The sequence below is a fragment of the Planococcus citri genome, chromosome 2 (assembly GCF_950023065.1).
Source record: "Planococcus citri chromosome 2, ihPlaCitr1.1, whole genome shotgun sequence".
In the NCBI taxonomy this organism is placed as follows: Eukaryota; Metazoa; Arthropoda; class Insecta; order Hemiptera; family Pseudococcidae; genus Planococcus; species Planococcus citri.
This window is the reverse complement of record NC_088678.1, coordinates 24,611,519-24,633,929: the sequence shown is the minus strand read 5'-3', so window position 1 is coordinate 24,633,929 and position 22,411 is coordinate 24,611,519. Positions and strand designations below refer to the sequence as shown.

At 35.1% G+C, this 22,411-nt stretch overlaps 5 protein-coding genes across 8 annotated transcripts in view; 3 read left to right on the top strand and 2 right to left on the bottom strand.

Annotated features, from left to right (window-relative positions):
- The window catches only part of LOC135835115 (uncharacterized), a 473,170-nt gene that overhangs the window by 4,722 nt on the left and 446,037 nt on the right, over nt 1-22,411 (bottom strand). The gene's annotated exons all lie outside the window — the stretch shown is intronic.
- The window catches only part of LOC135835117 (speckle-type POZ protein B-like), a 203,234-nt gene that overhangs the window by 178,526 nt on the left and 2,297 nt on the right, over nt 1-22,411 (top strand). The gene's annotated exons all lie outside the window — the stretch shown is intronic.
- The window catches only part of LOC135835134 (endocuticle structural glycoprotein SgAbd-9-like), a 98,287-nt gene continuing 76,196 nt past the window's right edge, over nt 321-22,411 (bottom strand). Inside the window, exon 4 of the mRNA XM_065349272.1 lies at nt 321-983. Coding sequence (XP_065205344.1) covers nt 757-983 — 227 coding nt within the window. The 3' untranslated portion in view covers nt 321-756. The remainder of the gene's footprint in view (nt 984-22,411) is intronic.
- On the top strand, nt 12,296-14,516 carry LOC135835126 (speckle-type POZ protein-like). Its single transcript, XM_065349255.1, has 2 exons — nt 12,296-12,452; nt 12,895-14,516. Exon 2 carries the CDS (start codon nt 13,033-13,035, stop codon nt 14,107-14,109), a length of 1,077 nt encoding a protein of 358 aa, XP_065205327.1. The 5' UTR covers nt 12,296-12,452; nt 12,895-13,032; the 3' UTR covers nt 14,110-14,516.
- Nucleotides 14,613-21,249, top strand: LOC135838187 (uncharacterized). The gene is made up of 3 exons (XM_065353820.1): nt 14,613-14,823; nt 15,442-16,671; nt 19,952-21,249. Exons 2-3 carry the CDS (start codon nt 15,604-15,606, stop codon nt 21,140-21,142), a joined length of 2,259 nt encoding a protein of 752 aa, XP_065209892.1. The 5' UTR covers nt 14,613-14,823; nt 15,442-15,603; the 3' UTR covers nt 21,143-21,249.

Genomic DNA, 22,411 nt, shown 5'->3' with positions numbered 1-22,411 from the left:
GTTCTAAAAATCATTTTTATTTGATAATTTCTAAATTTATGAAAATAACTGGGAAATGAGTTTATACAATACCATAATTTAGGTATTCAAAACATGTACGTATTTTTCGTATAAAAACAACAAAACTTATGATCTTTTTGATAGTATTGGAAAAAATGTTTCATCCATTGTAATCTTGACGCAGTTTGAGTTTCTTTATATGTTTAACACTTCTTATAGCAGATCCTTTATCTCGATCTTTTTTTTCCAAGGTGCCAACTGCGAAGTACATTATGTCACCTGCCATATTTTAATTGTTATGTGCAAAAAATGAATACCACTTTATATAAAATTATATTGTATTAAGTAAAAATATTATTAAAAATGGTATAACTCTCGTATTAAAAATCTTAAAACATTATAAGGCACAATTGAGAGAAAAAAATCTGGTAACAATATAAAATTACAATTGGTAAAAAAATTTAAAATTGAGCAATTTAAACCTATAAAAAATGCATTCACAGTCGAGTAAAATTCACTCGATGATTTCGATAATTAATACGTATTACTTACAAGTAATACAATAAACAAATTTAAACGAAAATCTGACCTACTTCATTATGAACTTAAGCAAGTACCTACAATGTACGTATTTCATTTCATATTTAAAATTGTAAAAAATAGAAAAAAAATGTAGGTAGATATTTCATCAGCTAACAGCTTGTAGAGTCTCATTTATGGGGCTTGTTTATTATTCAACTTGTTTCTGTTTCCATCCTATCGGCGATTTGGTCTGTAAGGTAAAGGAGATGGGAACGGGCTGGGGAATGGTGGCGGTGGAAACGGACGTGGAATACCTCCGTTCACATTCGGTGGTAATCCTGCTTGTGCTTTCGCCTCTGCTACTTGAAGAGCGACAGCTTTTTGAATGGCTGGATGTACGTAAGGTCCAGAAGGTTGGAAACCGTTTTCATCTGCGATATATTGTACTTCAATTTGTTGACCTAGAAGAACAAAAACAAAAACCATTCTTATATTTTTTTGTTGCGAGTGATTTAATGTTCTGAATTATGAAAAAATCAACGAATGCAACTTCATGAATAATGTTGAGTATTAGAATATTTTCTAGTCGATGAGAGGAGGAAGGGGAGGGAGTATCTTCTAGTCAACGACGCGACGTACTGTGTGCTCTGGAGATTATTTTCCCTTCTCGGTTCGGAAATAGCTGACCTAGATTCCAGAAAAAGGGTGTGCAATGGGTCAGATGGGTTACTAAAAAGCCCGGATCGCGTTTATACCGGCTGTAGTTGATATGGACAGATTTTATGCCGTTTTCTGCAAGTATGGAATTTTCAAAGTATGGTTGCAGGCTCCAAAATAGCTTGATATCACATCCGATCGACTCAGTATTGGAATATTTGGGCGTAAAAATAAATTTAAGCTTTCTAATCATTATTTCAACTTTCAAAAATCTGCAGGAGGCTCCAGAAGGGTTGAAAACGGTTCGAAAACGTTTCTAATTGATTCGGGGTGTCGGAAATAGCCTAAAAAACATTCTTGAGAAATCTCACCTTCTTTTTCATATTGAAAGTTTGTTAGGTAGACACTAGACACTCTGTACCTACAATGTTTTGACAAAATTGTAAAAAATTCCTGTTTTTGCCTAAATTTTGATTAAGTAAAGTAAAATAGGTAAGTAGCTAAGTACTGTTTTCTTCAAAATTGTCAAAAAATTCTTGTTTTTACTTTTTTGCCAGAACTCAGAGTTGTCAGAAAGTTTCACTTTTAGGAAAGGTTGTCAAAAAGAAGTCGTAATTTTTTCTAAAAGCATAAAAAAGGCACAGTTACAGTTAGATGTCAAAAATCTTGTTTTTTTTTTGTTTTTGTAGAAATGGTCAGAAAGTCATTTTCTTGATAAAATTTGTTGAACAGTAACTCTTAATTTTGCTAAAATTGGTGAGAAATAAATTCAAATTTCAAATTCCTGCATTTTTGCTTTGCCAAACACCCAAAAAGAAAAAGCATTGATTTTTGGCTTACAAGGGAACTACCTGAACCGGCAGAAACTAAAATGAAAGAATCAAAGCTAGATCAAAAGGGGACCACCTCAGGACCCCAAATCCAAAATTTCAAATGCTAAAGTTGATTTCTCGATTTTTGGTGAATTTTTGAAAATTGAAAAATCCGAAAAATTATCAAATAATACCAAAAATAGAAATAATATTGATGAAAAATGGAATTTTCTCGGGAAGTGGTTCAGATGGCGTCCCTAACTCATTTACGACTATCGAAATTCGTAAAACCTCAATTCCAGTCATTCTGGAGCCTCCAGCGATTTTTCATCATTTCTCCAGAATCTTGTAATTGCTGCAGAACGGCTAAAAATTAACTTTAGCACGAATAACTTTATTTGGGGCCTATGCGGGTTGCCTTTAACCATTTTTTGCGGTTGCTGCCAAAATCGGCGTCTGCCGGTTCAGATGTGTATTTTAGGCCACTGGAAAAAAATGACAAAATTTGAAAATTTTAATGGATGCTCCAGAATGGTCGAAATGGAGGTTTTGCCTATTCGGAACGTCGAAAATCGGTCAGAGCTCGATTTCGGATAAGGTAGCATCGTAAAAGATGGAATATTTAACATTTTCAAATTTTGTAATTTTCTATCCAGTGGCCAAAAATACACATCTGAACCGGCAGACGCCGATTTTCGCGACAACCGCTAAAAATGGTTGAAGGCAACCCACATAGGCCCCAAATAAAGTTATTTGTGCTGAAGTTGATTTTTAGCCGTTCCACGGCAATTTCAAGATTCTGGAGAAATGATAAAAAATCGCTGAAGGCTCCAGAATGACTGGAATTGAGGTTTTGCGAATTTCGATAGTTGTAAATGAGTTAGAGACGCCATCTGAACTACCTACTTCCCCAGAAAATTCCATTTTTCATCAATATTTTCTATTTTTGGTATTTTTTTTGATAATTTTTCCTTTTCGGATTTTTCAATTTTCAAAAATTCACCAAAAATCGAGAAATCAACTTTAGCACTTGAAATTTTGGATTTGGGGTCCTGAGGTGGTCTCCTTTCGATCTAGTTTTGATTCGTTCATTTTCGTTTCTGCTGGTTCAGGTAGTTCCCATGTTAGTCTCAACCAGGGCTGTAAGGTAATTTATGTTGGTAAATTACGGCGGTATTTTACCGTATTTTACGGTATTTTACCAAAAGTTTATTACCGTATTTTACCATAATTTACCAAAAAGCCAAATTGAACACTTGTTTCCCATCTTTCCTTCATAAATTTCCAAATTTCCAAGGAAATTTATGATTTGAAAGTAAATTTCCATGGAAATTTATGATTTGAATTTGAAAGTTACCAAAAATTTTCCCCATATAAATTTCCAAAAAATGTCCATGGAAAATTTCCTATAATCTCTCATAACATCTAAAAACAGATGAAAATTTATTTCAGAGGCAGGTTATGTAGAAGTTCAGAACTTCAAAGTCAAACTACAAATAACTCTTCATATCCAAATTAGTAAAATACCATAAATACCGTAAAATACCGTATTTTACCACCGTATTTTACCAGCGAATAAATTACGGTAATTTAACAGCCCTGGTCTCAACTCTTAGTTGCCCAAACCGGGACCAGGACATTTGACCCATGCGACATATGACCCATGCGACATTTCACCCATGTTTTTATCAATTTTGGATGTTCGCAAAACGACATTTGACCCATGCGACATTTAACCCATGTTCTGATAGATGTTTGCATCACATCAATATGCGACATTTGACCCATGCGACATTACACCCACATGAATATCCGATGTGAAATAGACATTTCGCCCATGCGACAATTGACCCAGGGTAAATCAAAATAGCGACATTTGACCCAGGCAACGATTTAATTACAAATTGGGACATTTGACCCATGCGACATTTGACCCATGATGTTATTTTAATGCTGAAACGTCTCCTTTGCGACATTTGACCCATGCGACATTACACCCATCTCGGAACGTTGTGCTTAAGGCAAGATCCAGGTAACGCAGCGCCGCTGCCAACCTTAGATTTTTGAAACGTTGAATTTACCAAGCCAAGGATGGGAGTTGTCAGTGTATGCAACTAACACGAATGTCTCCCTTTTAAAATATGTACTTGATTTGATTTTAGATGGTAGCGGATGGGTCGATCCTGATTTTTTTTTCAAACTGGTTTATTTAGAAATGCGACGGACGGAAATGCTTACTGTAGCTATGGTACAGCTACTTCCCTCTGTACACCCTCTACCTCCTCTATACTAACTATGTAACACGTACTAATGTAACAGTAAACTCAAAACTGCTAAAGACCCTTCGGACTTCACCCTTCCCCCCGATCACCACCCATGAATGAATGAAATAGGAAGACGCGAAGTCGCCAATGGTTGAATGGCGGAATCGTTATTTCAAGCATAGGTATTGTACCTATGTATGTAGATGTACATAAGTACATAGTTAATTTTAATTTTTTTAAATTAACGTAAGTTGGATAGATTAGAGGATTAGACAGAGACGAGACCTGTGTTGATGTTTTCCTCCGGCGTTATACATATTTATACGAATGTGATACGTAATACCCTAATTTTAAGTAGCCTACTTACAAGAAAGGAACCCCTTGAAGTGTCCGCCTCCGATTTGAACGGGGCCGCGATTTTCGGAAAGAGCCATGGTCTAACACCCCCTAAACCAAATTTTCAGCTGCCCAACTTCATATCTCGATATTTGGCAAACGTTTGAAAATACAAAATTTGACTGTTTTTGGTGATTTATGCTTTCTTCAAAAACGTACGTATTTGATGAGTAAAAATGATCAAAATAAGTCCTAAAACTGATATCAATTCCCCAAATCCGAATTTCACCATTTCCAACCATTCTGGAGCCTCCATCGCGATTTTTCAATTTCCCCAGAATTTTAAATTTGCTCCAGATGATGTGAATATGAAGTTGGGCAGCTGAAAATCGAGTTGTGTGTTATGCTCGACCTGTTTAACGAATTTATTCACATTTGAGCCGAATCTGGAAGGGACACCTCAAGAGTGATTTTTTAAGCAGCTTTTTCTTCAAAATAAAAATATCCAAAAATCAAAAATTTCCAGTTTGCGAGAAAATTTTCTAAATTTGCGCGAATCGCAGTGTTTCGTCATGAATCAAACCACGAGGGGCAAATTTCGCCATTTCCAACCATTCTGGAGCCTCCAGAACTATTTTTCAATTTCTCCAGGGGCTCCAGAAAGGCTGAAAATAGGGAAATTTACCCTCGTGGGCTTGATTAATGACGAAATACAGCGAATCGCGCATATTTCGATAATTTTCTTGCAAACGCGAAATTTTTGATTTTCGGATACCTATTTTTATTATGAAAAAAGCTGGCCAAAAAACCACTGTTGAGGTGTCCCTTCCAGAATCGGCTCAAATGTGAACACAATCGTAAACAGGTCGAGTATAACACACGACTCGATTTTTAGCTGCCCAACATCGTATTCACATCTTCTGCAGCAAATGAAAAATTCTGGAGAAATTGAAAAATAGTTCTGGAGGCTCCAGAATGGTTGGAAATGATGAAATTCGCCCTCGTGGGAACTGGAAATTTTTGATTTTTGGATATTTTTATTTTGAAAAAAAGCTGGTTAAAAAACTACTCTTGAGGTGTCCCTTTCAGAATCGGCTCAAATGTGAATAAATTCGGGAAACAGGTCGAGTATAACACACAACTCGATTTTTAGCATGTCCAACATCGTATTTACGTCTTCTGGAGAAATTGAAAAATCGCGCCGAAGGCTCCAGAATGCCTGGAAATGGTTAAATTTGGATTTGGGGAATTAATATCAGTTTTAGGACTTATTTTGATCATTTTTACTCATCAAATACGTGCGTTTTTGAAGAAAGCATAAATCACCAAAAACAGTCAATTTTGAATATTCAAACGTTCGCCAAATATCGAGATATGAAGTTGGGCAGCTAAAAATTTGGTATTGGGGGTTTTAGACCATGCTCTTTCCGTAAATCGCGGTCCCGTTCAAATCATTCTTCAAAACATCCATTTTGGGAGTAAAATCAAAATTCATCAACTTTGAACAGAATAACGAGGTAATAATAATAACTGCACGATATAGGTAACTATACCTACCCAAGCAAAAATTTATTTCCCTCCTAATTCGTGGTCACTGAATTCGAATTTGAAGTCAATTTAAACCTCAATTCTGCAATACGAACAAGCCCTTACATTGTCAAATTTCACCCCAAAATTTTTTTTTAAACAGTAGGTATAGGTACCAACATATCGCTAATGTAGGTATATTGCTATATTTCAAATTTTTGATCTAATAGTTACAACGGGAAAAAATGATTTTTTCACAGTTTATATTTTATTATTCACATCCATACGTTGAAGAAGTTTAGTTCTGATCACTTTTTCTACTATACGAATCGCTAACTTACAAAAGGACAAAAAAAAATTGAAAAAAAAATCAAAATTCGTCCATTTTGAACTAAATATAACCAGAAAATAAATGCGAAACAGGTCTACCCACTAATTCGAGGTCGCTAAACTCGAATTTTGATTCCATTTTTATGCAATTGTAAACCCTGCCCCCTCAAGCGCATTTTACCACAAAATTCACCCCCACTCTTGACAATTTTATTTTTGTTGAAAAAATAATCTACAGGCCTATCAATGGTGTTTTGATTCTGCCATATACAAAAATTCAGCTCATTCGGTTAGGTTGTGACCAAAATAACCCCAAAAAACGCATTTTTGGTACATTTCTCGCCTAAGCGAGAAATATCCATGTGCTGTATATGAGCTGTAGTCCACTTTGCATCGTGATCTTAAAAACGAGTAGAAATAGTGAAAAAATTCATTTTCCGAAGTTGTAATCGTCGGAAGAGCCTGAAATCTGGTACATGACTGTTCCAGTACCTCATTGATGCGTGTGTACAAAAATTTTTCCAAAAAATAAATTTCAATAGGAGGGGGGCGAATCTTGAGATAAACTTTGTGGTGAGAGCTCTGGGTTGAAAGTTGGGCTGAAATGGAATCATAATTCGAGTTCAGCGACCTCGAATTAGTGGGGGACCTGTTTGGTGTTAATTTTCTGCTCATATTTAGCTCAAAATGGACAAATTTTAATCTTTTCAAAATTATTTTTTGATCAATTTATAAGTGAAAGAATTGTTTAATCAAAAAAATGATGATAACAAAAGTTGATTAGCATCTCGTGTACTAATGAAATACATGGATTTCAAATGATTATTACCAACTTTCGTCTACCTACTTCCCACCAAGTTGGGTAGGTAAATGAAATTAGGAAATTAACACTCGAAACTCTCATATTCCACTAGTACTTGGCATGCTAAACAAGTTTTGTTATTGCATTTTTTTCGATTAAGACAGCCATTTTCTTATAATTGAGCAAAACAGAATTTTAAAAAAATTAAAATTTGTCAAATTTTGGGCCAAATATGGCCAAAAAATTATCGCGAAACACGTTTCCTCACTAATTCAAGGTCGCTGAACTCGAATTTTGATTCTATTTTACCCCAACTTTAAATAAAAAACCCTCACCATCAAGTTCGTCCCAAAATCCACCCCTCCCCTCCCAAAATTTTTTTTTTTGTAAAATTTGTGTACAGACACATCAATGTTCTACTGAAACAGTCATATACTAAATTTCAGCTTGTTCGTTTAATTACAACCCCAGAAAATTATTTTTTTCACTATTTCTGCTGGATTTTTTAGATTGCGATGTATAATGGAGTACAGCTTATACTCTTAAAGTGGATATTTCCTGCTCAGGCGAAAAACAGTATAAAAATGTGTTTTTTGGGGTTATTTTGGCCGAAAACCATCCGAACAAGCTGAAAATTGGTATATGGCTCAATCAGAACATCATTAATTAGCCCGCAGATTACTTTTTCAAAAAAAAATTTCTTATGGGCGGGGGGGGGGGTGGAATTTGTGGTGAAACACAATTGGTGGGATTGGGGAGTGCAGGGTGTATAGTTGTGTTGAAATTGAATCAAAATTCATGTTTAGCGACCTCAAATTAGTGGGAACGCATGTTTCGCGATAATTTTCTGGCCATGTTCCGCTCAAAATTGATGAATTTTGATTTTTTTCAAAAAATTTTTTTGATCTATTTCAAGTGAAAGGACCGTTTAATCAAAAAAATAATGATAACAAAAGTTTTTCAGCATGTCAATTACTAGTGGAATATGTGAGTTTCGAGTGCTTATTTACCACTTTCATTTTCCTACCCAACTTGGTTGGAAGATAGGTAGGTAGACAAGAGTAGGCAGGCCTTTTTTTGTATTTCTTTTCTGACGGGGACGCTGAATTGAAGTTGCGAGCCCCTAATTTTCATCCCCCCCCCCACTCGGTCTCTGTACATAATTTGAATTTTTGAGAGAAAAAAAATCGAAGTTTCAAACTTTAAATTTTTACAAAATTTCATCAAATGGAGATGGAAAGCTGAAATTTACTTATCTACACACTCCAATTTTAACACCTTCTGAAGACGACTTCAGGTTGGTTCAAGTCATTTTGGAGCTTTCAGCGACTTTTTGAAAATTACTGAATCTAGTAGATTTTTTTGAAACTCGAAAACGGAGATGGAAAGTAGAAATTCATTCTGCAAACTAATTTCAATACGCTACGAAGTCGACTGCTGGTGGATTTCAAGTTGTTTTGGAGCCTCCAGCGACTTTTTGAAAGGTCGTACGGCGTTTTTGGGAAAATTGAAATTTCCAAAAAGTATAGCTGGAAGCTTCAAAACCATTTGAAACCGCCATGTATGCGACTTTATATCGCATTGAAATTACTCTGCGAAATAAATGTCACGTTCAATCTCCAATGATGAAATTTTGTAAAAGTTTAAAGTTTAAAAAATCTGCTGGATCCTCCAGTAATTTTCAAAAAGTCACTGGAGGCTCCAAAATGACTTGAACCCACCTGAAGTCGTCTTCAGAGAGTGTTAAAATTGGAGTGTAGAGTAAATTTCAGCTTTCCATCGCCATTTGATGAAATTTTGTAAAAATTTAAAATTTAAAAAATCTGCTGGAGGCTCCAGAATTTTCAAAAACTTGCTGGAGGCTCCAAAACGACTTGAAATTTACCGGCAGTACTTCGTAGCGCATTGAAATTAGTTTGCAGAATAAATTTCTGCTTTCCAACTATTTTCTGGAGGCTCCAAAACTGCTCAAAACGGTTTGAAACAGTTTTCAATCGATTTGGCATGTCAAAAATATGGTATATCCCAAATTTCAGCTTTCTTGGTCAATTGGGTAAAATTTTGATTTTTCCCTTCATTTTTGGCCTGAATTTGATTTTCAAAAATTCACCAAAATTCGAAAAATGCACTGAAGCACTTGAAATTTTGACAGATGAAAAATTTTTGCCTGATCTTTCGATCTACCTTGTAAGGTTTAGAAAATTTCGTGCAAGGCCTATGTTGGAACGCAAAATCTGTGATTTCGGCTGATCTGTCAATCAAAATGTCCGCCATTTTGTAAGTAGGGCCACTTTTTTTTTTAGTACAAGGGCTAGAAATGTTCCTCAGGACTCCCCCTTTAAGAAAAAAGTTCTCCCAGAGGATCGACGGGGGGGGGGTGCAATAATTCTTGAGCGGGCTCCCCGACGTGCAAAATAAGTACTGAGGTACAAACTTGAATGCTAAATTTTAGATTTACGAATCTTCATCGTAATTCTGATCTCGTTTTCGCACTTTACTATTCCGATAATTCAACATTTTGTTTAAAAAGTTACCAAAATTTATTCATTTTTTCATTTTTTTCAAATTCGTTCAATTTTTAGTTTTTATGGAATTTTTTTGATAATTTCGAACTTTTCTTGGGGGGGGGGCGTCCTCCCGAGTCCCCCCCCCACAAAAAAAGCCCTGAGAGTAGGTAATTAACATTATTTTGAAACCACTTGTTTTCCACTAGTGCTCGACACTCTGAACAAGTACTTGTGCCTTTTATCATTTTTTTCCATTAAAGGAAACTTTTATAGAGCAAAAAAGAGAATTTTGAAAGAGGGGATGGGCGGATTTTTGATAAACTTGGTGGTGGGGGTTCTAGGTTCAAAATTGAGCTAAAATAGAATAAAAATTCATCAATTTTGCTAAAAATACTCTAAGCTAGGTAAGTAAATTAAACGAGATTTTTTTAAGCAGGCAGATGTCGAAAATATAATTTTTAGAGCTGGCGAAGCAAGAGCAAAAAGCTCTCGAGAATCAGTATTTCATTTCAAGAGGTTTAAAAAACGATATTTTTTTTGTGTGACGAGTATCTAGGCAACTTTAAGCAGTTATAAATTCAAATAATGATTTTTTTAAAATTCAAAATTGAAAATAAAATTAAAAATCAAATGAGCCCGAGCGAAGCGAGAGCAAATGCTCTGAAAAATTAGTACATATTTTGAGAGATATGAAAAATGATGTTTCTTTGTGAGACGAGTCACTTATAACTTATAAGAAGTTTATTATTGTGCTTCAAAATATTAATTGTATTCGAATTAGGTATGATTTTTTTTGAATCGCTCGGGCAAAAGCTCTCGATAAAGGGAGACCCAGAAAGGCTGAAAATGGCCAAATTCGCTCTCGTGGGATTAATAATTATTGACAAAATACAGCGATTCGCGTAAATTTCAAAAATTTTCTCGTAAAAGGGAAATTTTTGATTTTTAGATATTTTTATTTTTAAAAAAAGCTGATCATGCAAAAAACCGCTCTTGAGGTGTCCCCTCCAGAATCGGCTCAAATGTCGGTAAATTCATTTAACAGGTAGAGTATAACACACAACTCGATTTTCAGCTGCCCAACTGCATATTCACGCCTTCTGCAGCACCTTCAAAATTCTGGAGAAATTAAAAAATCGCGTTGGAGGCTCCAGAATGACTGGAAATGGCGAAATTTGGATTTGGGGAATTAATATCAGTCTTAGGATTTATTTTGATTATTTTTACTGATTAGGTATGCACGTAGGTACTTTTTTGAAAAAAGTATAAATCACCAAAAACAGTCAATTTTGAATTTTCAAACGTTCGCCAAATATTGAGATATGAAGTTGGGCAGCTGAAAATTTAGTTTCGGGGTGTTAAACTATGCTCTTTCAAAAAATCGCGGTCCCATTCAAATCGGAGGCGGACACCTCAAGAGGTTCCCTTGTTAGGTACGTATAATTTTAGGTAGGTAAGTGAAGAATATGTTTAAATCATGTTACATCAATTACATGAATTTCTTAACATTCGAAAACTTGACTTTGTAAGTGGATTTTACTCATACAGTGAAAACAGATCAAATGCAGAATGCAGCATAGGAAATAAAAAAAAAAGATCATCCTCTTTTATACTATACTGTAGCCGAAGGGTAGTTTTGTTGGAAAAAAAGAAGAAAAAAAACAGGTATATCCCAACATTCCTAGTAAGTATTTATTTACGACCCTGCAATAAACAAAAGCATTGAAATGCGGAACCATACTGTGACGAGAGTACACTGGCTTTCCCATATAAAACAGAGAATGAAAATTGAAAAGGTATATTTTGTATTTCACCGCACGCACTGATTTTTAAATACAGGGAAAGATCTAAAAGAAGTTTTATGTAGAGGGTTGGCTGCCTTTGATTTCCTCTACTGCGTAGTGCTACTTCCACAATATCTAGAATTCTACTTCATATTCATGATGGGTGTAATGTCGCATGGGTCAAATGTCGCAAAGGAGACGTTTCAGCATTAAATAACATCATGGGTCAAATGTCCCAATTTGTAATTAAATCGTTGCCTGGGTCAAATGTCGCTATTTTGATTTACCCTGGGTCAATTGTCGCATGGGCGAAATGTCTATTTCACATCGGATATTCATGTGGGTGTAATGTCGCATGGGTCAAATGTCGCATATTGATGTGATGCAAACATCTATCAGAACATGGGTTAAATGTCGCATGGGTCAAATGTCGTTTTGCGAACATCCAAAATTGATAAAAACATGGGTGAAATGTCGCATGGGTCATATGTCGCATGGGTCAAATGTCTCACTGCCACCCAAACCAAAAAGCAAAAATGCCCTTTTTAGTATTTGTTTCAAAATTCTTGGAAAATGGCCTGCTTTGTGTTTTCTTGTAAAAGACAATGGTAAGTAAAAGTTCAAAGTTGTGAAAGAAATTTAATAATTTAGCAATCGCTGCCTCTCCGCTCCGTCATCCGATGCTCTCCGCGGGGGCGCCGCCGGTCCGCCCGTCTGCCGTTTTTTTAGCACACTCTAGCGCCTAATGCATGAACTGGTAGCTATTTGTCTGACCAGGCCACACCATTCAACTGGCAAGTTTCTGCGAATTGTTTACATCGCCGACGGCTGATAAGGATCAAGACAACAAGTTTTTTTTACAATATTTTTCCAGGTGTTTTTGGAGATGCATTATGGAGAAAGAAAACGAGGTAATTTCAATTTCTTTTCATGAATGTGTAGCTAAGATGTTATATTTTATGATTCTGGCATGTTCGGTCATTTTATTTCATAATTTACGCCTAACGGATTCTTAGAAAATTGAAAAAAAAAACAGCGATGGCGATTTCCTATTTCGTATTACAGTACTGATAACTCATAAAAACATAAATTACTTTTTCTTGCTCACTGATATCGTAGATCAGTAGATGCTTCTGCTTTTTCTTTCATTTCATTCATGCGTGATGAATGTTATAAAATGAGATTCGGGTTTTTTGTTTGTTGAAGAGCTGTAGTTTTAGATTTTTGTATTTTGAAAACAGTGAAGCCCATACTTGGTCTGATTTGCTATACAGATAGATACAGCTTTGCGTTGAATGTATAGTTATCAATACTTCTAATTCAGTCGGAATTCTACATCTTTTATGATTTCAGTTTATCGAATAAAGCGAAAACAATATTATAACAGAGAACAAATTACATCATTGATGCGACTTATCCCTACTATCAGATCAGTATCGCTGTAAAATCGAGTTCTTAATTGATCGGTTTGTGAATTCTTTACGTTTCAACATGTCATCGAGTAATTGTAACACTGTGAGTACATTTGACGAACTACAATGTAACTCCAAAGTTCGAGTCCATAAAGTGAATTATACCTGGACGATTGATAATTTCGATTTCTGTGAAGCCGAAGGGAGCGATTTATTTTCTCCTGAATTCTCAGCTTCCTCGAGTGAAGAAATTAATTGGAAATTGAAGCTATACCCTAATGGTTTTACAGCTGCCAAAGATACAATTTCTTTCTTTTTGGACATCTGCGGTAATGTGACTGAGAAAGTGTTCGCAAAATTCGAAGTCTCCGCGTTGGATTTTCAAAAGAAGAAGCGATGTACCCTTAAGGCTGCAGTAAAAGAATTTGGTTTAGATGGTGTACATGATTGGGGCTTTAAACCATTTCTGAAGAAAAATAACGATTATTTTAAAACCAAATTATTAATCGATAATAAATTAACGATCTACTGCGAAATTATTTTTTCCAAAGTATGCGATGCCGTCACTTCAAATCAATGGAAACAATCGCTAATATATCCGAATGCTTCTGCTTGTGATCTTTCTGATGATTTCGGACAATTACTGGAGCATCGTAAGTTAGCTGATGTCATACTTTCAGTGAATGGTCAAGAGTTTCCAGCTCACAAGAATATTTTGACAGCACGTAGCCCAGTTTTCGCTGCTATGTTTGCTCATAACGCGAAAGAAAACAAAGAAAATCGCGTTTGTATTGATGATATGAATGAAAAGGTAGTAGGCGACATGCTGCGATTCATATACACGGGAAAATGTGAAAATTTACGTGAACTAGCGACTGGTTTATTAGTAGCGGCTGATAAATACGATTTAGATCGTTTGAAAATGATTTGTGCGAATGAATTGTACGAGACTTTATCGGTGGAAAATGCTGCGAGTATTTTGGCGTTAGCAGACATGCACGGCGTTAAAGAACTTAGAAATGCAGCGATCAAGTTTATCGTTTCTAAACCTACTGAAGTATTGGATACAGAAGGTTGGAAGAGAGTTCGATCGAATTTCGAGTTAGCCGATGAAGTGTTCTCAACTTTAGCTCAGCAGTTGAAGTCGAAAGACTGATCGAATTTCATTTTCTGTTTTTTATGTTTAAAGTTGAGTCGTTTCTAATATTGTAAGCTGTCGATAAAGTACATACATGTGCTTATTGGCAGTGCGACGATGAATGTCAAACAATTGACTGAATTTTTCGCAAGATTGAATGAATTTTATGTACTTTATTGGCGTAGGTATCTCTAAAATTAACTTGTAAACTATGTAGGAATTTTTTCAGTTTTGTATTTGGTTGTATTCCGTTTTTATAGATTCGTATTGGTAGGTATTTTCTATTAATCGAAGCCGTAGAAATTATTACATTATTATTTGTATACCTACTTAATATTTTATTCCCAATAAATTTTGTAAAATAAGTACTTACAGAGTTTCGTTTTATTTTTAAAATTTTTTGCAATAAAAATTAAAAATCGAAAGTTTTTAGTTTTTTATTATTTATTTTTGGTCGGTGTAAGGTACTTGAAGGTTGGTTTAAAGTTGACTCATATGTGCTGCTTCGAGCTTCGATTCTGCTCCAAGAATCGGTTTTTTTGTGCGCGCGCAATTCTGTTGTTACTATTCTCTCTAGTTCATTAAAAACCAACATTAAAATGTTAGTTTTCATTGTAAAACGATCTTTGATGGAGTGAAGTTCGTATTAGCTCGTGTGTTTAAAAATGTGTTCGCGAGGGGCTCCAAAAAAACTCGTCTACGTTGTGGCGAGAATGTTATGAAATTTCAAATGTAGGTCTTTATAAATTTTCATGTATGTAAATTGTAGATATACCTACATTTCAATTTTAAAGAAAAAATCAATATAAAAAATGAATACCTATAAAATTTGAATAGGTAAGAATTAGCTACATGTCTGTGAAGTGATTTTTAATGCATCTTTTGAATGAAAAATTATTCACTTTTTACGAAAACCAGTTTTAATACGGTTTTAATCGTGAACAAAAATCAGTTCTTTTTCTTTCAAATGGAATATTTTATCATTTCTTTTCTCGTCTTAGTCTTCAAACTAAACGCATGAGAAATGAAGTGTATGCATTTTTTTCCACATTAAAGTTTGTGTTTCAAATCGATCCTTGTTCATGATCAGATACATACCTACATACAACAATCTTCTATATTTTTAGGTATAGGTCTAGCTAGCTAATTCGAAAGCAAAAGAAGAAGTGTTTTATTCTACTTACTTATGTGCCACGATTTATACCATTCAAGTTTATTTTCAATCACTGATTGTTGGTTACCTATCCTTTTTATGAAATATTGCATACCTATAATTATCTAGTCATAGTTCTAAATATCTTGATTTTTTAAAGTTGTTATCAATAATTACGGAAATGTTTCTGTTTTTAGCTCATAAGAACGAAGAACGAGGTCATCAGACAGTAGACACGAATTCAACTTTCGACGCAATAAATTGATTACGCAGCCAGTTCCACAATTTTCTCGTAAATTTTTTACTCAAATTTGGCCCCTGACCCCCGGATATCGCGAGGATTGCAAATTATCTTCAACATGTCAAGTGACTGTACTTCTCTATGTGCGTCGGCTGATTTTCGATACGATACCGGACTCAAAACTCATAAAGTCACGTATGTTTGGGCTATAAAGAATTTCAGTTTTTACGAAGCGATTGGAGATGATTTGAAATCACCCACATTCTCTGCCGTCGGTGATGATGAAACCATATGGTTTTTGCGACTATACCCGAACGGCAAGAACGAAGAAAAGGATCATATTTCCTTTTTTCTGACCATAAGCAACGATGGCATACGTAAAAAAGCATTTGCGAAATTATCCATATATTTTTTGAAACGAGAAATGCAAGAAACGCCAATCCATAACTCGGAATCGGAAAAAATAGACCTGTATGATGCCTCAATACCAAAAGGAGCTTGGGGCTGGGATAAATTTATAAAAAAAGATGCGCACTTCCGAAATAACTTTTTGATAGACGATACTTTGACAATTAAGTGTGTGGTTATCTACGCTACGCCTGATACTGTTGATAGCACGCCTCATGATTGTAGTAATACTCCACTCTATTCCAATGTTCCAGAATGTAATCTCACTGATCAATTTGGATCGTTACTTGAGAATCATAATCTCGCTGATGTCGTTCTGTCAATAAACGGTACCGAATATCCAGCTCACAAGACTATTTTATCAGCACGTAGCCCCGTTTTCGCTGCCATGTTCAGGCATAAGGCGAAAGAAAACGAAGAAAATCGCGTGTATATTGAAGATATGGATGAAAAAGTAGTCGGCGAAATGCTACGATACATTTACACCGGAAAATGTGAAAAATTATCTGAATTTGCGACCGGTTTATTAGCGGCGGCTGATAAGTATGATTTGGTTCATTTAAAAATGATTTGTGCCGAAGAATTGTACAGGAATTTATCGGTGGAAAATGCTGCGAGTGTTTTGGCGTTAGCAGATATGCACGGCGTTAAGGAGCTTAAAAATGCAGTGATCAAGTTCATCGTTCGTAAACCTGAAGTTGTGAATACAGATGGTTGGAAGAGTATTCGATCAAATTTCGAGTTGGCCGATGAAGTGTGCTTAGCTATAGCTCGACGATGATTGCATCCTAACGAGAGGCTAAATTTTATGCATTGTTATGATTTAAAATCGAGTTATAAGTAACGAATTTTCTCATCATTTTTTATACATAATACATTTTCTGTATCGTATTGACAATAATTCATGTTTAATAAGCTGAAGTTTTCTAATTCATTGATAGATAATATGATGGTTAACTGTGTAAAATAATTCGTAGCTTATTTTACTGTAATTCTGTTTTTATATTGGATATTGGATAATTATACCTGAAAATATATATATGTACTTATTGGTTTCAAACTAATAGTGTTTTCTCAACTAAATATTGTATTCAAATTATTTAGATGTTTTTAAAAATTATTCGCTGATAAAGAAACTACGTACTATTCACTAGCTACCTATAGTCAAGAATTTTTATATTCTTCGAAAACTTGTGTCGAAAATACATGAACTTTGAACTAAGTTACTAATCAAAGTAACTTTTGGTTATTTTTTTTTTAAATTTTCAAGAATTCAATTTTTTTAAATCTTGGCCCTTGCCTCTTGAAGAGAAATAGAAAAAAAGGTTGATATCAACAACAGAAAAAAAATCTACGAAAGTAGGTATTCACGTTTTTATTTTTTTTCGCTGCTTTTGGCTAAAATTGTCAAAGTCTCACTGCTTGCAAAAAATTGCAGAAGATCTCGACTTTTATCAAAATTACCGAAAAGACTCATTTTTTCAAAACATCAACCTAAAAAAGTTTCGCATTATTGACAAAAATTTCCAAACAGCCTTGACTTTTTGCTTATTTGTCAGCAAAATTTTCCAAGAAAAGGTTGCAAAAAAGTTTTGCCTAGAATTTGTAGAAAGTCAGTCTTCATTTTCGCCAAAAATTGATAAGATTTCTCAAGTTTTACCTTTTTACCTAAAAATACAAAAATTGCCTACTCCAATTTTTTTGCTAAAATTTTTTTTTTGCCTAAAATTGCTGAAAATTATCATTATTAGGTATCTATCTTTTTTGACAAAAAATCCATAAAGTATTTCTTTTTCAAAAATTGCTCAAAAGTTTCATATTTCTATCGAAAATTGCCGAACAAAAAGCTCTGCTGTTTGCTAAAATTGTCCAAAATCTCTTTTTTTTCGCTGAAGATTGCAAACAGTTGTTAATTTGTCACTATCAAAAATTTCCAAAAAGTCTATTTTATTATCAAAAAATTTTCAAATATTCAGTCTCACTTCACTGACCAAAATTTGGAAGAGATACAATTTTTTTGCCAATAGGTCTAGGTACCTAATTGCCAAAAATCCTGCTTTTTGCTAAAATTGTCATTAGTCGCAAAATCCAGTTTAATTATAGGTGTTACATTTAATTGGAATGTTTTTATTGATTCGTAATTTTGTATTTCTATTTTATAGGTGGAGGGGAGACATTTTTAATTGAAGTGTTCAATTTTTTTTGGTGATTTTTCTTCTACATCAAAATGTTTTGATCGCGTGTTGTAACTTTTTTGGTTACTTTTGTTCTTTGGAACACATTGAAACTGACTGTGAGCCGGAATAAGCATAGATATGAACCCTAAACTGGGTCGGCCGCTTACATTTAAAAAGTACAGGAAAAAGTGAAGCAAAAAAATCAACCAGTCCCAAATCGCGTAGACCACGTGTTTTTGGGGAGGTGAACTAAAGGCTCTAATTGGTCAGTTGCCGGGAGGTGAAAACTCTGATTGGTTGAATTTCTCCGAAGGCGAAGAATTTTTGCTTCACGAGCTTCCGATCCAGTTTAGGGTTCATTATCTATATGGTGATAAGAAAAGGATTTTGAAGTCAAGTTCGATTATTGAAGTTCTTACCACACCCGCTTGACGTCATGTCATCACTTTCTTACATCTGCTCTGCTCGAAATTGGCTTTAAAGACTGTTTGTTGAAATTAAGTCTTTGCTCTTAATAGGCGAGTTGATAAAATTTGAGGAACAAATGGAATGAGGGAACTTTTGTTTTCGTGTAACATCATAATTTCAACTTTTTAGGGCTAAAGATATTAAGATACCTACAAATAATTAATCAATTTCATCGTTGTCCCAACTTACCCCTACTTGGGTTATTTCATTTGAGTCATGATTCATTTTCAACACTACTGTGTACCATTCGGTCTAATTTAAAATAGCGAAATTGTTGTCTTAACTTATTAACCCAGCTGATACAATTATGTACTTATTTGTTAATTGTTTTCCTCGAAATATTTTTTAATTACTTTTTTTCATGATGTTTGTTTGAACTTTGAACACACGAGGAAAGAAGTATGTGAATTTACTGAATTTTTGGCTTTTGCACATTTAAAATTCATGTTCAACGTGAAATAGATGCATATGATTGGTAGAATGTTATCTCTCCAGTCCAACAACCAATCATGTGCTATCATTATTATCATTCACTGTGACCAACCAAAGTAGAGTTCGACGGGTACCCGGATTGCCGATTTTCCGGGTTCAACCCGGAAAGGAATCGGCTACCCGGGTACGGAACCGGGTAGTGGAAAACAATGAAAAATGCGACGTTGCCAAATCTAACTGACGAAAAAATTTCATTTTTATGTAGCGATCCTAGCGGAATTTATTTGAACTACTCAAAATGACGTCATTTGTTGAAAATTTTACTACCCGGGTCGGAACCGGATAATTTTCAGACCCGGGTAAGAATCGCGGATCCGGGTACTCGTCGAACTCTAAACCAAAGTATTTTAGTAGAAAACTTGTTTAGGGGTACTCGATATTTCTGGGCACCCTGTACATGTAGGTGAGGTACAATAATTCTCTTAAACTACAGGGTGCTCAGAAATATCGAGTACCCCTAAGAAAGTTTTTCATTAATAATACAGGTTGGCAACGTGAAATACGTAGATGCATATGTGATTGGTGGAATGTTATCTCTCCAGTCCAACAACCAATCCCATCATGGACTATCATTATTATCATTCACTGTGACCAACCAAAGTATTTTAGTAGAAAACTTTTTTAGGGATACTCGATATTTCCAAATAATGAAAGAACTAGATGGGTCTGGGCAACTCAAAGTAAAAAAAGTGATTATACATTTATTTATACTCCATTTGCAAAAATCAACTATCATGCTCATTCTCTACGATTCGTTAGTGGTTATCTGTATGTATTCTTTATGAATAGGTATTGCTTTTTTATACGTAATAGTTCCACTAGCTCCTAATATTTTAATTTTCCAAGCATCTCTATCTAATATAATTATGAAAATTTTTCTGTTTTCGGCTACTCATTAAAAACGAAGAACACGGTCATTAGGCACGAATTCAACTCGTTCAAATTTGGCTTCTGACGACCTATCGGATATCGTGGATAAGGATTACAAATATTCTCTTCAACATGTCAAGCAACTGTATTTCATTATGTGGGTCGTCGTCGGCTGATATTCGTTGGGATACCGGAGTCAAAACTCACGAAGTCGTCTATGTTTGGACTATAAAGAATTTCAGTTTTTACGAAGCGATTGGAGATGAGTTGAAATCATCTACATTCTCTGCCGTCGATGATAATGAGATCAAATGGTATTTGAAACTCTATCCTAACGGAGAAAGCGAAACAAAGGACACTATTTATCTTTATCTGAATCTAAGCGACGATATCATACATAAAGAAGCATTTGCGAAAGTATCCGTGTATGTTTTGGATACGCACCGACGGCAAGAAATATTCGTATCATCCCCTGTAGATTCGAATACGGTTGACAAATATGCCATGAAACAAGGGAAAGCCAAAGCTTGGGGCTGGGGAGTTCTTGTTAAAGATGATGATTTCCGAGATGACTATTTGATAGACGATACATTAACGATCAAGTGCGTGATCGTCTATTCTACTTGTGCGTCGAATACCCTTATTAGCACACCTCATAACTGTAATAATAACGCTCGACTTTATCCCAATGTTCCTGAATGTAATCTATCCGATCAATTTGGATTGTTACTTGAGAATCGTGACTTCGCCGATGTCATTCTCTCGATAAATGGTATCGAATACCCAGCTCACAAATATATTTTAGCTGCACGTAGTCCTGTTTTCGCTGCTATGTTCAAATACAACGCGAGAGAAAATGAAGAAAATCGCGTAAATATTGAGGATATGGATGAAAAGGTAGTCGGTGAAATGCTACGATATATTTACACCGGAAAATGTGGAAAATTAACTGAATTTGCGACCGGTTTATTAGAAGCGGCTGATAAATACGATTTGGTTCATTTGAAAATGATTTGCGCCGAAGAATTGTACAAGACCGTATCGGTAGAAAATGCTGCGGATATTTTGGCATTAGCAGATATGCATGGCGTTGAAGAGCTTAAGAAAGGTGTGATTAAGTTTATTGTCTCTAAACCTAACGAAGTGTTGGATACGGTAGGTTGGAAGAATATTCGTTCAAATTTTGAGTTGGCCGATGAAGTAAGCAGAGCTATAGCCCGACAGTTGGCGTTGAAAAAATAAATAATTTTGTATGTACCTATAATTGTTTTTTTACTCATTATTCGTGTATTGTTAGTACACCATAGTCGTAAGCTGTAATAATATTCAATAAAATTCTCAATTTTTACGGATCTGTGTTGATTCTCAATTTTTACGGATCTGTGTTGCATGAATTCATGTACAAATTGGCACCACTGTTTCTCAAAATATTCCCAACGTTTCAGAGAATAAAATATTTTATTAACAAGAATTTTCCCAAAAATAAGCGATTTGCTCTCTCATTAGGAATAAGAACCCTGAAAGTTGTCTTAGATTTTTATGACATTGGCATTGATTGACGCAGAATCTCGAATACTACCGATCTTTTAGAACTTTGAATTGGGTAATTTTTCCCAAAACAGGTTGTGTAGTAGGAACTCCTGCAAAAAAACACAAATTTTTCGAAAACACCCTCTGTTTGAGGACCAATATCTCTCCTCCATGGGCAACTAAGGGGCTAAAAAATTTCTGAGCGAAGTGAGCGACTTTAACTCAAAATTAAATTCGGCATTAGGTACTTAGGTAAGTTAGGTAGTTGAAATTCTCCAGCTTTTTTTGCGACCCGTCCACATATGTGAGGGCGCGTACGGAAAGGGACCTACCGACCAAAAAATGAAAATTTTTTTTTTTTCCTGAAATTGTTGTAGGAACTCTTAGAGAATCGAATGGAACCTCCCAAACCCGCCAATAACTCCTATTTCATCGAAATTTTTCGCTTCTAAGTGAACCATGACAGAATTCATAATCGAAAAAACTTGAATGCAGTGCATAATCTGACCGGTAGAGGTCATTGGAGGGCGTGTGTGAGTGTGTGGTAAAGTGTAGGACCTTCGAAGTTGGAATACCCCTACGTAATCTTACAGTAACAACAAGAGAAATAACCGCGCGCAAAACTTTAAACGGCTCTCCTGTAAAATTTACGTTTTGGTCGGTAGGTCCCTTTCCGTATGCGCCCACACATATACAGGGTGATTCGGATAAGACCTGAAAAATTAAAACCACGTATTCTACTCATGATTCATGATGAATATGAGTAAAAAATGAAGTTATTGACGTTTAAAGGGAGCCAGCTGTTTTCTTAAAATTGGCCATTTCGGCGTTTCTATTGAAAATTTTTGGGGGGTAGGTGGTGGAAAAAGTGAAGATGAGATCTCAGAAATGTAGAGTATCACTCTTTTCTGTTTTGGTCCATAACTTGATGTAAGTATTTGAACTTTGAAGTCAGAAATGGGGTTTCTTACATGAAAAACA

Bases quoted from the DNA above. Each gene is read 5' to 3' on its own strand.
- LOC135835126 (XM_065349255.1), top strand. From the start codon at position 13,033: ATGTCATCGAGTAATTGTAACACTGTGAGTACATTTGACGAACTACAA.
- LOC135838187 (XM_065353820.1), top strand. From the start codon at position 15,604: ATGTCAAGTGACTGTACTTCTCTATGTGCGTCGGCTGATTTTCGATAC. The intron at 16,672-19,951 runs TGATTGCATCCT...CACGGTCATTAG, and splicing joins GCTTAGCTATAGCTCGACGA to GCACGAATTCAACTCGTTCA.